Genomic DNA, 15,564 nt, shown 5'->3' on the forward strand with positions numbered 1-15,564 from the left:
TCGTTCAAAAAGAGATGATGGCTGTGCAACATGCACTGATAGCTTTCAAGCCCTTTTTTTCTCCAGGGGCTCTCCTGATCAAAACAGACAACAAGGCTGTAATGTGGTACATCAACAAACAGGGAGGGACTCACTCCTATCCCTTATGCAGGCTGGCCATGACCCTTTCGCACACAGCCTCTGCCATGCAACTACACCTGTTAGCACAATTTCTGCCAGGCTCTCTCAACTCTCTGGCAGACCAATTGAGTAGAAATCTTCTGGGCCCATGAGTGGCATCTCAACAGAAGAACCTTCACCTTGATAACTCAGAAATGGGGCATCCTAGAGGTCGACCTCTTTGCCTCCCACACCAACCATCAGCTCAGCAAATTCTGCACCAGGGAGCATCACTGTCTGGCTTGGAAAGTGGATGCCCTGTCCTTCCCCTGGGTCAGTCTATCAGTCTATGCTTTTCCTCCACTACCTCTCATCCCCAGGCTAAAAACCAAGGACCATTTTGTTAGCTCCAGACTGGCCCCGGCAAGCACTGTTACCCCTTGCTGCACAGCCTGCCACCACTGCCCCCATGGCACCTTCCTCAGATTACAAACCTCCTGACCCAGAGGGATGGGGAATTCATGCATCCCCAATTGCAGACACTCAATTTAGCAGCTTGGCTTGTTCTCTAACTCTGAAATAATCTGTCAATGTCAGTAAACAGATCATAGATGTTATCCATGAGGCCAGACGCCCTAGCACCAGAAAGTCTTATGCTGACAAAATGAAAATGTTCTGCACCTGGATCCAGGCTAAGGGATCCAATACGGCACAGCCCTGCCTCCCTCTCATCCTGGATTACTTAGCTGACCTATTACACAGTAGCCTCTCTTTCTCCTCTATAAAAATTCATGCCTCTGCTATTTCTGCTTTTCCCACTGAGCAGCCCCTCTTTTCACACCCTTTGAGCAAACAGTTCCTAAGAGGGGCTAGCAACCTAAGGCCACCCAGAAGGGCACCAACTCAAGCTTGGGACCTTACCTTTGTATTGGAAAAATCTCACCCTGCCCCCCTTTGAACCAGCTTCTTCTGCAGAGCTAAAATTTCTCTCCTGGAAAACAGCTTTCCTTCTGGCCATCACTTCAGCCAGAAGAGTCTCTGAGCTGCAAGCGCTCATGGCTGTGGAACCCTTCATCATCTTCCAGGCTGACAGGGTATCCCTTAGAAGTAACCCATCCTTCATGCCCAAGGTGGTGTTCAGTGTGGCTCTCAACCAATCCATTAATTTGCCCACTTTTTCCCTAACCCCCCCCCCCCCAAAAGGGGGAAAGGATTCTGCACTCTCTAGATGTGCACAGACAGCTCAGATTCTATCTGGACAGGACTAAATCCTTCAGAAAGTCAGATTAACTGCTTGTTAGCTTTGCTACAGGGCCAGAAGGCAAAGCCATCTCCAAATGGATAGCACACTGCATCCATTTCTGCTACAAACAACATGGAAAGCCTCCCCCCAAGGGAGTCAGGATGCACTCCACCAGAGCAGCCTCCACCTGTGCAGCTTTCCTCAGAGGAGTCCCCACCAGGGACATCCTGGAGGCTGCCACCTGGAAATCTGTTCACACTTTTACCAAGCATTACCACCTGCCTCTCTTCTCCTAATCCATGATAGGGTTTGCCTCTGCAGTCTTGCAGGGCATCCTTGCCAGCCATTTGTTTCATTTACTGCCTCCACCCTTTTCCTCAGCTTTGGGAATCAACCCAAATGTGATGACTGCAACAGTGAAACATGAAGAACATAGTACAGTTGTGTACACTTACCATAAATGTAGATGTTCGAGTGCATTCACTGTTGCAGTCCTGGTTTCACTCCCTCCCTTTCTTCTTTTTCTCCTTTTATTACCATTCTTCCTTGTTGGTCTCCTTTCCTCACAAGGGACATACTGGTATTTATTTTCCACTGATGGGGTTCTCCCACCAGAACATGTCTCCTACTGGGGCTCCTGACAGGTTAGGGCAAGAAAAACTGATGTACTGATGCAATGACGTCAGTCTGGAGTGACAGCAACCGACGCAGAAACACAAAGCTGCTGGTATTTGGGCTGGCCGAGGGCTAACCTGGCAGGGATAACTCAAATGTGATGACTGCAACAGTGAATACACTCGAACATCTACATTTATGGTCAGTGTACACAACTGTACTTTCTCTTTCTATAGGTACTTGATCGAACCTTAAACAAATCTTTTCTTCTTTTCTGGACTTGAGCATTGTTTTTTGTGGAGTAAGCAATACATGAGATGTTAGATCAGACAGCAGAAATTGAGTTAAATATGTAAACTAACCTGTTTTCCTTTATTACTCAGGGCATGTTTTTCCATTAATATTTTATTATTCCAAAAGATTGATGAAGTATAGGAAAGAAATAGTATCTGTCTCAAATCTAGATAGTGAAATAGTACAGCTGTTTATTTTATGAAGTATAACATTGTTAGTGAATTTGTTTTCCTTTTTTTTTTCAAGGTAAAGAGTGAAGGGCCAAAGCTGGTTCCCTTTTTCAAAGCCACATGTGTCTACTTTGTCCTATGGCTGCCAACATCTACACCTTCGTGGTTCAGTGCCCTCATCAAGTGTCTGCCAATCTTTTGTCTATGGGTCTTCCTTTTGGCACATGGCATCAGCTTCATGACCTCACATTGTGCTGCTCATAGGATACTTGCAGGACTGATATTTTCAGCATTAGGAGATGCTTTTCTGATCTGGCAGGAACAAGGTTACTTCACTCATGGTAAATATGTGGATAAGTGATTTCACGATGAGGGGTGTTAGTTTATAATTCTCACAGAGTTATTTGCCCAGTATGTTTATAAATGACATCAGTGGCCTTGAGGACGAGTAATTACTCTGACTTGAAGTTTAACCTCTGACATTTTTATTTTTAAGCCAAAGAAATGATAAATTTACAAAGGGGGCTAATTTCTGAAGTGGGGTCATACTTACTGTTGGAAATTTTGGTTCAATGGCATGACTATTGCAATGTCTTTTTTTATTCTAAGCAAGCTATTTAGATTAATCTAAACACCCCCACAAAAAAAAGAAAGAAACAAAAAAAAAAAACAGAAAAGCATTCTGAGCATTTCCACCACTTTGAAGTCTTGTTTTCATAACAGATATATTCCCATAGTCAGAGAAATTTGAGCCAGTATCGCTCTTTTTCTAAATAAAAATTTGTTCAGTTTCACTTTAAATTTGGAGGTTTTCTGAAATCTATGTTCAATTTCTACATTGGTTCAGATAAACTGTTCCTTATAAAGCATGCCATTAGCAAAAGAGTAATGAATTGCTGCATGGCTTTCACTAGTCCTTTTACAGCTATATATGCTGAATCACAGCTACAACAGCTGGTCTACAGAGAATGATTATTTTAAGGTTTGTAAATTAATACCTGTTTATTTTGCTGCTTCCTCCTTATCACATCTAAGTGCTATTATAGGCTTTGCATTTGCACTGGATTATATCTATCTCCCATTTTGTTTCTGTATGCTTCTTCACCCCATGCCTCTTGACAACCAAGCCCTTTCCCTATGTCTTGACCCTATTTATTCTCAGTGTAGGATGCCCTACTTGCACTGAGCAAAGGCTGCCGGGTGGAGGGGCATCGTCCTGGCAGTCATGGAGGAAGTTTGTGTCCCCCATCTCTGCCCAAGCCTCTGTTTGTGGATGAGTGAGAATATTTTCATCTCAGTGGCTTTGGGTCTGGTTTCACCCCACTGACTGAGATTATTCATGTTTCAGGATAGACCCTAATTGTCTCCAGGCCATGAAACTACACTCATACCTCTCAACTTTACAGATTTATGCAGAATGTCCAGATTTTTTGCCTCATATTTGTGGCCCGTTTTTCATACAATTGTGGTTTTCTGGCAAATTAGTAGCACATTTTTAAAGATTAAAGTTAGAAAACAATGACAGACATTTCAGTTTCAGAATTCATACCCTTCACAAAATTTATGCTAATGCAAAACCTGTTATTCTATCAACTTTGTAAGTCTGTAATAGCAATATTTAAAAATTGTCTTTATTTTGTCCAGATTTCTTGCTCTAAGAGGTTGAAAGGTGTGCTACACATGACCCTTCTCTACTAAACAGCCCTCATCATTGAGGACATACGCTATGAGGGCATTACTGTTTTAGAACCTGGCCCCACCCCTTGCATCACTGCAAGGACCTCCTACACTCCCTTCTGAGCATGTGTGTTCCCACTCACCTGCAGACAGAGCTACACCTACTGGCTTGAAAGCTTCAAACCCATACTCTCACCCCTACACAAGCCTTCATTTCCCAACTGGACCATCATTTCATCCCCAGTGTGGTGAAGCCAGTTTTATCTGTTCACTGTCATCGTCATCCAACTCGCTCTTTCAGCACCCAAGTTATTACTTGAAGTGGGTCATCTGGCTTGCAATTAGGATTGTGTTCCTCTATGCCACATAGCAAGGGATCTTTATCCCCATTCTGAAGAGGGGACACTGGACTTCTTTTACTTGCATAACACTCAGGCTCTGTTCCTTGCATCGCAAAGGGTGCAGTGAGTTTAAGGAAGTGGCATATACAGTATTCAGAAACACAAGACCAATTTTTGATTTCTGTAACATGCATAAATTTCCGGGTAAAGCTCATGTCATTCTTCTAGGTTTTTCACATAGCTTGCTTTCTACTTTTAAGTCTTGCACATCTGTATATTGATCAGTAAACATAACTGTATGTGACCGTTTAAGGTTTTTCTGCAGGTTTTCCAGAATTTGAACTCACTTTAAGACACAGTTTTAGTTATACTGTGATGTCCTGCAGCTTATCATGAACTAATGTAGAGAAGTGGTATTGTGACTTAAAACTGCATTTGTTTATTTATGTGCCACCTTTCTTTGTCTTAAAATGACCTTAGCATGCTCTAGACAGTCACTGATGAAACAGGCATGGGTGACTGCAGCATACAATGAGCAGCTCTGTTTTATTTATATATATATATATATATATATATATATATATATATATATATATATATATATATATATATATATATATGGGTTCCCTTCAGAACTTTGAAGCTCAAAACTTCGAATTTCATATGATCAAAGATCAGCATACAGCACGGACCAGGAGATTTCCCTTGTCCTCACTGTAGTGTGATCTCGGAGTTGGTATATTTAAGTTGCGGGGGTTGTGGGAGGAGCAGCCCCCCACATGGGGAGTGCAGACACATGTTTTAGTGTGTTGGGTGGTGTTTTGGGGGGGTTCACAATTTCGAGATTCCAAGATCTCGAGATTCTGAACTCAATATTCTGAAACTTGAGATTTTGGAATTTTGAAATTTCGTAGTGAACCCATATAAATATATATATATATATATATATATATATATATATATATATATATATATATATTAGGTTTACCACCATATGGTCGAGCACACAGTGCTCAAACCTATATATGTACAAATATATTTAGTGAATCCTAGCATGTCAAATGGTCGGAATGTCGCAAAAACACCGAATACAACATTTCTGACCACTCTACATCCAGAAACGAGTGCTACCATGGATCAAAAAGGGGGCAGGAGTTTGCGATTCGCAACATCTGCGTTCGCAAATGTGGGATGTTGTCGCACTCCTTTCGGACATTCGGGCTCGACCTTCCACCGGTCGACCATATGGTGGTAAACTATATATATATATATATATATATATATATATATATATATATATATATATATATATATATATATATATATATATATATATATATATATATATATATATATATATATAGGGTTTCTAATACCATGACAGGAATCTACTTCATTCCTAAGTCAAAATATGATTAAAGTTAATGAAATTAATATTGTTTCAATCTTTGATTTTAGCCAAAAGTGCTCTTCACAACACTCACATTGGGCTCAGACCTGACTCCTGCTATTCATATGGAGTTACACGTATTAGTAAAATATCTAAGTTGTTGTGTCTTTCGGCTTTTCCCAGTTAGGGGTCGCCACAGCGGAACTCCGGTCCGCTAATGATTGGCAGTAGATTTTTACATGCCGAGTTGCCGGCCCTGATGCACAACCTTCAACGAAGTACGCCCATTCACGCATGTCTCCACACAGAAGACGCTCTAGCTGAGAATCGAACAGGACAATGTCTTACTGTGAGGCGACAACGCTACCGCAGCACCACCACCGCAGTCTAGTAAAATATCTAATCTTTTTTATAAGAACTGTTGCTCCTACTACTGTTGGAGCTGTCTGGGTATCCTTATTCTACATTGCCTTCATTTCTCCCTGAAAATCCTGGTATTTTATGACTTTATGTCTCTCTGTAAGTAAGTTACTGTAGTCACTGGGTGTAGCAATTTCAGTGGTCAATGCTACCTTTGTCTTCTTTTCATGGACTACTGTATCTGGTTTTCTCGCATCTATTTTTTATTATTCTGTTGGTAATGGGTGATCCCTTGTGATATAAACTTTAGCATTTTCTATGATGCTTTGTGGCTCATGTTTCCAATGTTTTTCAGGTACTTCAGTATAATAATGTTTGCAGAATCCCAAATGCAGCAGTCTTGCCACATTATTATGCCTTTCAGTGTACAGTCCTTCTGCCATTAGTGTATCTCAATCAGCAATAAGATGTACGACTGTTTCCAGTTCTGTTTTACGGAACCTACATTTGTCTGTTTCTCCCACATGTTCATTGGGCTTTGTAAACCATTGAGTACGTAGTCCACTATTTTGGGCCGCCAATATTAACCTTTTGTCTTTTGGTTTAAATTCATGTCTTCTGAACCATTCCTGTATTCGATCCTGATTGACATGAGGTTGTTGCAAGAGTTTTCTGTACTTGCAATTATATTTATGCATTTTCCACATTTCTTACCTTCTCCTCTGATCCTTCACCTTAGATTCTTTCTTTTATTTTTTGGCACATTCAGTTGCTGCCTGACTTTTATATACTTCTGGTTTGATTTCCATTCCCACGTGCAACTGATAATCTTATGCTAAATTAAGCAGGGAAGCAATCTTAGACTTATTCTCCTCGGGTTTTAAAACTTTCACTATGCTTTGGTCTTTTGAGGTTAGCAGATTTGTATGTAGTCCTACAACTGCAGAGCTATACATGTAATAAATTTTGAGGAGGCCCATACCTCCTTCAGAATGGAGAATATGCAGTCTTGAAATATATTGATTTTATAAATCTTTTAATAACCATGAAGCATTTTTTCATGTTTTCTTGTCCGACTGACCCAGTATGTTTTGGGGCCAGTCAAACTGTAATTTATGACAGGAAGAGCAAATTGGTTTATAGCTTGGACTTTGTTCCTTGATGTCAGAGCTGTTTTCAGTATTAATTTCAGTCTTCTAAAATATTCCTTACTAAGTTTTATTCACATTTGTTCATGTTTTATTGTTGATCCTTCATCAATTCCCAAATATTTACACATTCCCTCTTGCTCAAGTTTTTTTATGTCACAGTCCTGTCCCAGGCTAATGTTTTCTTGGTGCTGCAGCTTTCTTGGTTTAAAGATTGCTTTTGTACAATTATCAAGAACAAATGACATTCTTATATCATCTGAAAAAGTTTTGACCACTTGCAGTTGTGCTTTCGGTTCCTCATACTATACATTTGTAAGCAATCTTTTATGCATGAATGTGAAATACTGTCAAATGCTTTTTGTAGTCTAGCCATGCCATACTTAGATTCTTTCCCTTTTTAAAGTCCTCCATTATGACTTTATTTAACAACAAGTGATCCTTTGTTTTATATGACTTTCTTTTGTTCTATTGTCATGATTGAGCTTTCTTGTAAATGACTATAAACTTTGTCAACAACAGTTCAAGTGTATAGTTTATACATCATCGGAAGGCAAGTTATTGGTCTATAGATTTTTAGGATAGCTTGTGGGATCACGTTTAAGGAGGAGGAGTATTTTTTCCCATTGTTAAACTTGTTGGTGTCTGTTTGGGGTACGCATGTGAATAGTTCTTACTCATGGCTAGATCGTCATGTAAAGATGTTAATACTTTTAGCTAGAAGTTAAGTACTGCATCTGAGCCTGATGTTTTCCAGTTAGGAGTTTTCTTAACTTTTTTTCAATTTCTCTGGCCATTACTTCATCCCATTTCATATTCTGTACATTTGAACATTTTATTCTTTTTTTTTTTTGCTTCTATCCATTCAGCATCTTTGTGATGTTCCACAGTATCTTCATATTTCTCCAAAACGTATCTATTTCTTCTTTTTTAGTGGTGTTTCAATTCCTTTTGCCTTGTTTCCTAATTCTCTGTAAAACCTTTTTGTTTCAGTAATAATTTGCTTATTTTATACTTTTCATTTAGGTGCATATCTTCTAAGTTTCTCTGCCTGTGCTGATATTTTTAGTTTATTATTTGAGATAGTGTAAGATAGAGCCTGATCTGTTTTCATACTGCGCATTATTTTTATCATGCTTTTCTGATCATTTTTGTTGATCTCTTCTCTCCTGTACTGTTCTAACACTGACACTTCTTGTCTTAAATGCTTTATAGTTTTTTCTATTCAATACTTCCATGATGGCATTTGATTTTCCCCTTCCTTTCCCTTACTGCTTTGTGTTTTTGTAGTAAGACTTTATCTATTATTAATTTAGTTTCACAGTAATATATCCTATTTGCTTCTGTTATATTGCATGAATTTCTTTGAATAGTCCTAATTATGGTGTTCATTTGTTTAATCAAACTTCTAACTTTTTGGGGTTTTATTGACATTCTGTACTCTTTTTCTTTCATTGATCTTAATATGTCCATGTGTATTAAATCAAGCAACACTTCTCTTAGATCATTTTCTTCTAAACCGAGGACACATTTTTTGTTTTCCTTTTCCTGTAGGTATTGTACATTAAGTTCCAGAGCATTTCCTGTGCCACATTCTCTTCAGTGTCATCCTGTCATCCATTGTTTCTTCATATGGAAACTCACTGGCCTATCACTCCACAACATTGACTGCGTCAGAGTTGCCACAGTTTTCTGTTCTTTCCCTTGCTGTGCAACTCCAACTGAACAATTGTACTGGTTTCCTATGGAAGGCTCCAGAGTATCTTTATATGGCAATTGATCAGATGTTTCCTGCTCCACTGGTTTCTCCTTAATTTGGGGATTCATTTCTCTATCCCGCTGTGGTATTATCAGAGTTAGATTTTCTACACTAAATCCTTCACTTTGCAGGTAATCCATAACCTCCGTTTATTTTTCTTTAAGTTCTCCATTGCTGTTCCTCTTTTCTCCTTTTTCCTATTTGTTTTCTTATTTTTGTATTGTAGATTTTTTCATATCCAGATGCCTTTGCCTGTATTCCTCATTAAATATCTTTGGTGCTGCTCTTTTTGTATTGATTAGTTTTGCTTTCTCATGTGCATAAATATTGCACCATATTAAATCTCATTTTCTTTCCCATGTCCATATTTCTTCTTTAGATGTCTCCTGTTCCTCCTGTTTTTCCTTAAATGGGGGGGGGACTTGCTGTTTTGTCATGCTGTGATATAACCTGTGTCAGATTTTCTGCACTAAATCCTTCACTTCTCAGGTATTTCATAACTTCAGCGTCTATTTTTTTAACTTATACTTTATTACTCTTGTGCTCTGTGTTCCCTCTTTATGATCTTATTTTTGGATTAGGAAATTTTCCATATCTGGATGCCTCTGCCTGTATTTCTCTTTGGATATCTTTGGGGCCGCTTTTTTGTATTGATTAATTTGGCTTTTTCCTTTGCATAAATATTTTACCATATCTGTCTTTCTATCCCATCACCATATTTCGTTTTTATACCTTTCAAAAATCTCTAGACTTTGTTCTTTATATTTTAACACTTCCTCAGTCACTTCTTTTTCCAAACAGCCCATGGTTTCTTGGTCCATATAATGGACACTAAGTGTATACTAAGTGTACACAGTATGTATTCAATAAAATTCTTATCACATTTTTTGTGCTTTCTAGTCACTCAGAAAGATTACACCAAGTGTACACGTAGTCTACACTTTGTGGTAACCTTTATGAATCCCTGTCAAAATTTAAAGCTGCAAGAATGTCAGTAGGAAAACTAAAATTAGGAGGAAGAAGTGAGTTATGTCTGTGTTGTCTGCTCACTCAGAACAGTGTACACTTAGTGTACAGTAAGTGTAGGCTTTATTGAATCTGGCCCAATGTTTTTCATAAATCTGTTGTATTAATGAACACAAATTTGCATATGAAGCTTTTGACAGTTTCTTGTGCAAGTACTTTTCTTTCCCCTAATTTCTACTTAATATTTTTGTATATCTTCTGTCCAGAAATTCTGGGCTTCTTGCATAATGGTAACCATGCATAATTTCTTTCTTATTCTAAGTAGTCCATTCTCTGTATGGCTCTTTTTTGGCCTATCAGTTTTTGTGATTTTTGTGGACTGCTACTTCCTTCTACAACAGAGGGGGGGGGGGCATCCTCCTCCTGAGCCTGGCCTAGCCCCATTAGTGGAATGTTTCCATGTCTTGAGGATTCAACAGTGTCATTTTTTCCGGTCCGGCCACCAGTGTGCCTAACACGATTAGGCACTTTTTTATTCTGGGAATTGTGCACCTAGCTATCTTTTTTTATGTTTTAACCCAATTCTGTTCATGATATATGCTATATGAAATACAGTCCATATATCAGTGTCATCTTGTTGAGATTTTGTAAAAAACAGGGTCTACCTCATGAAGGTTTTCACCAAGATATGAGGATGAATTCAGTTCAAACAATGCTACTCTACTTTGCTTGCTGATTTTATCATCAGTCCAATTGGATCCCTTATCAGTTTTAGTTATACTGTGATGTCCTGTGGCTTAGCATGAACTAATGTAGAGAACTGGCATTGTGACTTAAAACTGCATTTGTTTATTCACATGATGCTTTTCTTTGTCTTAAAATGACCTTAGCATGCTCTGGACAGTCACTGATGAAACAGGCATGGGTGACTGCAGCATACAGTGAGCATCTGTTACAGAAAGACGTATCCGATGTACAGGAAATGAAGAGTAAGCGAGGAGAGCAAAGACATGCAAGGCAAATAAGGCTGTAAAAGGATTACAAAGTTGTCATATATTTTAATTTAATTAAGAAAGGAGGTATGCTAAACTATCACAATATGGTGTAGTGTGATGCATAAAGTTTATGCCTTTGGCATAAGTTTTCAGAAGGACTGATTGAGCCTCTGTAACTCTGTCCCTGGAACCAGAAGCCTAGTCTGCTATACAACAAGAATGTCACTGTCCAGCTGAGATGTAAACTTGTATGTCTTGCAGATGAATGAGAAAGGAGAGAGGAAGATTATTGACCCATTAGATCAAGTGATGTGAATGGTGAGAATAGCTTTCATTTGACCACTTGTGGTGATGTTTTCCTCGGAAAGCCTGTTGTTATTTTCTCTACATGCAAATCACTAGATTTATGTAGACACCATTGTAGGCAATGTATTGTGTATATGTGTGCATACACATACATGCTTGCACATGCACACACACACACACACACACACACACACACACACACGCACACAAACACACACACATGCACACACATGAACACACATGCACACACACGAACACACATGCACACACACACACACACACACACACACACACACACACACACACACATGCACACACACACACACACACACACACACACACACACACACACACACACACACACATGCACACACACACACACACACATGCACACACACACACACACACACACACACACACACACACACACACACACACACACACACACACACACACACACACACACACACACACACACACACCTTTCTCTCTCTCTCTCTTCTGTCTCTGATGAGGAGAGGAAGAGAGGGGAGAGTGCCAAAAAGGATTTATTTGAGACAGTAAGTAGAGTAGATATGGAAGGGAAGAGAAATAATAAGTAAAAGCAATACTAGAGTAAGAGAAATAAAAATAAGGAAAAGGAGCACTAGAATGTATTATAGGTATTATAGGGTAAGGAGCTGTCATTTTAGTCAGGAGAGCACCAAGTACAAAGCCAGGAGTCAGAGAAGAATTCTTTTAGTTCAACTTAAATCTCACAAAAAAACAACGAAAAAAAAAAATAAATCCAAGACACGAAGATGGAATACCACACAACTTTAATCCTGGTAACTCAGCTTTTCACCTTCAAGGGATATCTAAGTACAAAATTGAACTACTTAAATATGTTTAACAGCCATTCAGTTTTCCAATAAATACATGAACATTCCGCCACAGTGCTCATTCACCATAAATACATCCCCTTCGTCATAAATTCCCGAGAATCTACAATACTTTTACATGGGAGTTGGCAACATCTTTACAAAACATTTTATACAACTGGACATCTTTCAGAAAGTTAAAAGTGCTTCATGATTTAACCCACGTGGGGCCAAAGTACCATAGATAAAAATAAAAGCAGTTTCTAATAAATTCAACTTTCTAGCAAATAAAGTTCCAGTTCCACAGTTACCAGTTGGCTGCGTTAATACACTAAAAAACAAAGAGTCAAAATTTCCAGAATGAACCCTCATAAAATGTTGTACCACTGGACTGAAACTGGTATTACCCCTTCCAATATTGCCCAAATGGTCCAGAATTCTTATTTTAACCTTTCTTTTAGTCTGCCCTACATATCATTTTACTTCATTACATCCACATCCCAAAATATATGTAACACCGCATGATTGACAACTAAACCTTGCTTGAGAGAACCCTACGTCCATTAGTCATAGTGCTAGATACATTTTATATTCTACAGCATACAATGCATCTGCCACAAGGAAAAGATCCCATGGAGCTATTATGTTTGTGATTTGTAATGGGATGATTCAACAATTCTTTTAAATTCAAAAAACGACCAAAAGAAAAAGTAACATGCTGTGGAAACAAAGTGCCCAGTTTATCATCTGCCGTTATCATAGGCCATAATCTTGTGACTACCTGTTTTAGTGTGTCTAAAAAGGGACTAAATTTAGTAACATAAAATATTTTATTTCCTGCCCCCTTCTCTATAGGTGTATGCTGAGTTCTATATTCCATAATCCTGTACTCGTATACTTGCTCCCTGTGTGTAATTCCACTCAACTATTTATTTTTTGCTTCATTAAGAACTGACTTAGAGTAATTCCAGGCTAATATTCTTTCTTCCACTTCAGCCAGAAATTTGTTTTTGGAAGCTATTTCAGATGTATTCATCCGTACTCTTCTAAATTCTCCATAAGGCAATGACCTGATAAGATGTATGGGGTGCATGCTAAAAGCGTGCAGAAAATTATTGACTGCAGTACTCTTTCTGAATGGTATATATTGGATGGGTCCTGCCTCTTTGACAAAAAACTGGACATCCAAAAAAACTAATAGCACAAGGATCTGTATGACAGCAGAACTGCAAACCATGAGTGTTCAAATTCAAATCAGCCACAAACTTCTCAAAATCAGACAATGGTCCCTTACATATGAAAAATAAATTCTGTATATTGCTTGTACATTACTACATGTTCCTTAAAATACATATGACTGTAGACAAAATGCTTTTCAAATTCCCTCATATATAATATAGCATACGAGGGAGCAAAGGAAGCCCACATAGCTGTACCCCTTGTTTGCAGATAATATTCTTTGTTGAAAGTGAAATAGGTATGTGTTAAACAAAATTCAAGTAGTTCCAAAATGTAGGAACTGTGTGGCCCTTCCCCCAATATTGTTGCCATTGCTTCAAGACTCCTACTTGACAATATATTCGTGTATAAAGAGGAGATGTCCATTGTAGCCCACAAGTAATCTTCTCTCCATTCAATATTATGCATCAAAGCACAAATCTCCTGTGTATTTTTTATGTGAGCATGTACGGAACTCAAATGTTTCTTCAGTACAGAGTCCAATAATACCCCCACATTTTCCAAGTAAGAACCGATGCCAGAAACAATCGGTCTACCTGGAGGTTTGCTAAGATGCTTGAGTCTTTGGTAGAGCATAAAAATATGGGTCTGTAGGCATGGCAACATCTAATTTCTTAACAGACTGTGAGGGCAAAAAAAATAATCTTTCCCCTTTCTCTAATAACTCTAGTAGCTCATTTTTAAAACATGGCTGAAAATTATAAGAAAGTTTAACATAATTTCTGCTGTCATTCAGAAGCTCAACTACCATATCATGGTATCCTGTTTTGGCCATGATCAACCAATTTCCACCCTTGTCTGCAATCCTGAAAGCATAATCTCCCACACAGCCAAGAAGTTTGAAAAATTCCTGCTATTCATCTTTATTTAAATTGAAATGTTTGCACTTAAACTTACTAAATTCTTTTTCGATATAATAATAATTTTTCAAACAACTTGACAACAGCAGACAGTTTGGAAGGGTGAAAGGAACTTTTAAAATGTGGCAAATTTGGAATTTTAAGCTGGCCATAACCCTGTAACAAATGCAGCAGCCCCATTATTACTTTCCTCAGTGTTATCATATACATCTGTAACATTTTCATGTTCATATACAGATAAATCTAACAATGAATCTTCAGAACTACTAGACGCTAATGAATTATCTCTTTGCCTACTAAATAAAATGGGTTCCTATTGGAACATCACATTTTCAATTGTTCAGATCACTAAAAGTCGACCTTTAATGATCTCACAATTGAAAATTTGAATTCTTTAAAATGAACAGAAAAAAAGAAAAAGTAAAGGCTCCCCCCACACCCCCTGCTACTTAAATATACCAACTCCGAGATCGCACCACAGTGTAGGAAAGGGAAATCTTCCCTTTCCGCATGGTAGTGCATTAAAGTGTGATCTCGGAGTTGGTATATTTAAGTAGTGGGGGTGCCCCCTGCTTTAACCCGTCAGGGTACATTGTCTTTGTTTTTCTTTTTTTTTTTTTTGAAATTTCGAAGTTACGGAACTTTGATCATATGGTGTTGACCATATGGTATTCGAAGTTCCGTAACTTCAATTTTCTAAAAGGTAACCAAATAAAACATCTCTAGAAAAAAATACTCTTGAAGTGAAGTTTATGACAAAATCTACTGGCTTCTATGAGAACATTAGCAAGAGAAGGGCCTTTTGTAGGAACAAACTTAGCCCCCTTTAACAACACACCAACAACTATATCAGAAGGTGGTAAATTTGCTAAATTCACAATTTTTAAATTGCCAGCATTACTACCTTTATTATCATTTAGTCCAAAATCAACAGCTAGTAATGACGTTCATTCCTTGTTCTTAACTATTAGCGTCTGACTTTCCGTTTTTGCTTGTGGCCTGTATTCCCATTGCTGTTTTATAAACCCTGAGAGCCCTGCGATGAACCTGATTAATTCTCCTGCACAGCTGATGCTTCGTTAGGCAACGTCTCAGAAGAGACACTCTTTTCGAAGATATTTCCCCTGATGAATAAGAAGAGTCACTACTAGATGAAAAAAAATAATTTTTTCTAAATTGCGATCTCCCCTTACGAGGAAAGTGTTGGATTAAATATATGCTACCACAGTCAAAATCATTCAA

General features: G+C 38.3%; 1 protein-coding gene across 1 annotated transcript in view; it reads left to right on the forward strand.

The window, feature by feature from the left end:
* Positions 1-15,564, forward strand: part of TMEM86A (transmembrane protein 86A) — a 539,122-nt gene that overhangs the window by 414,329 nt on the left and 109,229 nt on the right. Inside the window, exon 2 of the mRNA XM_044082852.1 lies at positions 2,498-2,762. Within this exon, the coding sequence (XP_043938787.1) occupies positions 2,498-2,762 (265 nt within the window). The remainder of the gene's footprint in view (positions 1-2,497; positions 2,763-15,564) is intronic.

The sequence above is a fragment of the Protopterus annectens genome, chromosome 9.part0 (assembly GCF_019279795.1).
Source record: "Protopterus annectens isolate FY-2018-M chromosome 9.part0, PAN1.0, whole genome shotgun sequence".
NCBI classification, from domain to species: Eukaryota; Metazoa; Chordata; order Ceratodontiformes; family Protopteridae; genus Protopterus; species Protopterus annectens.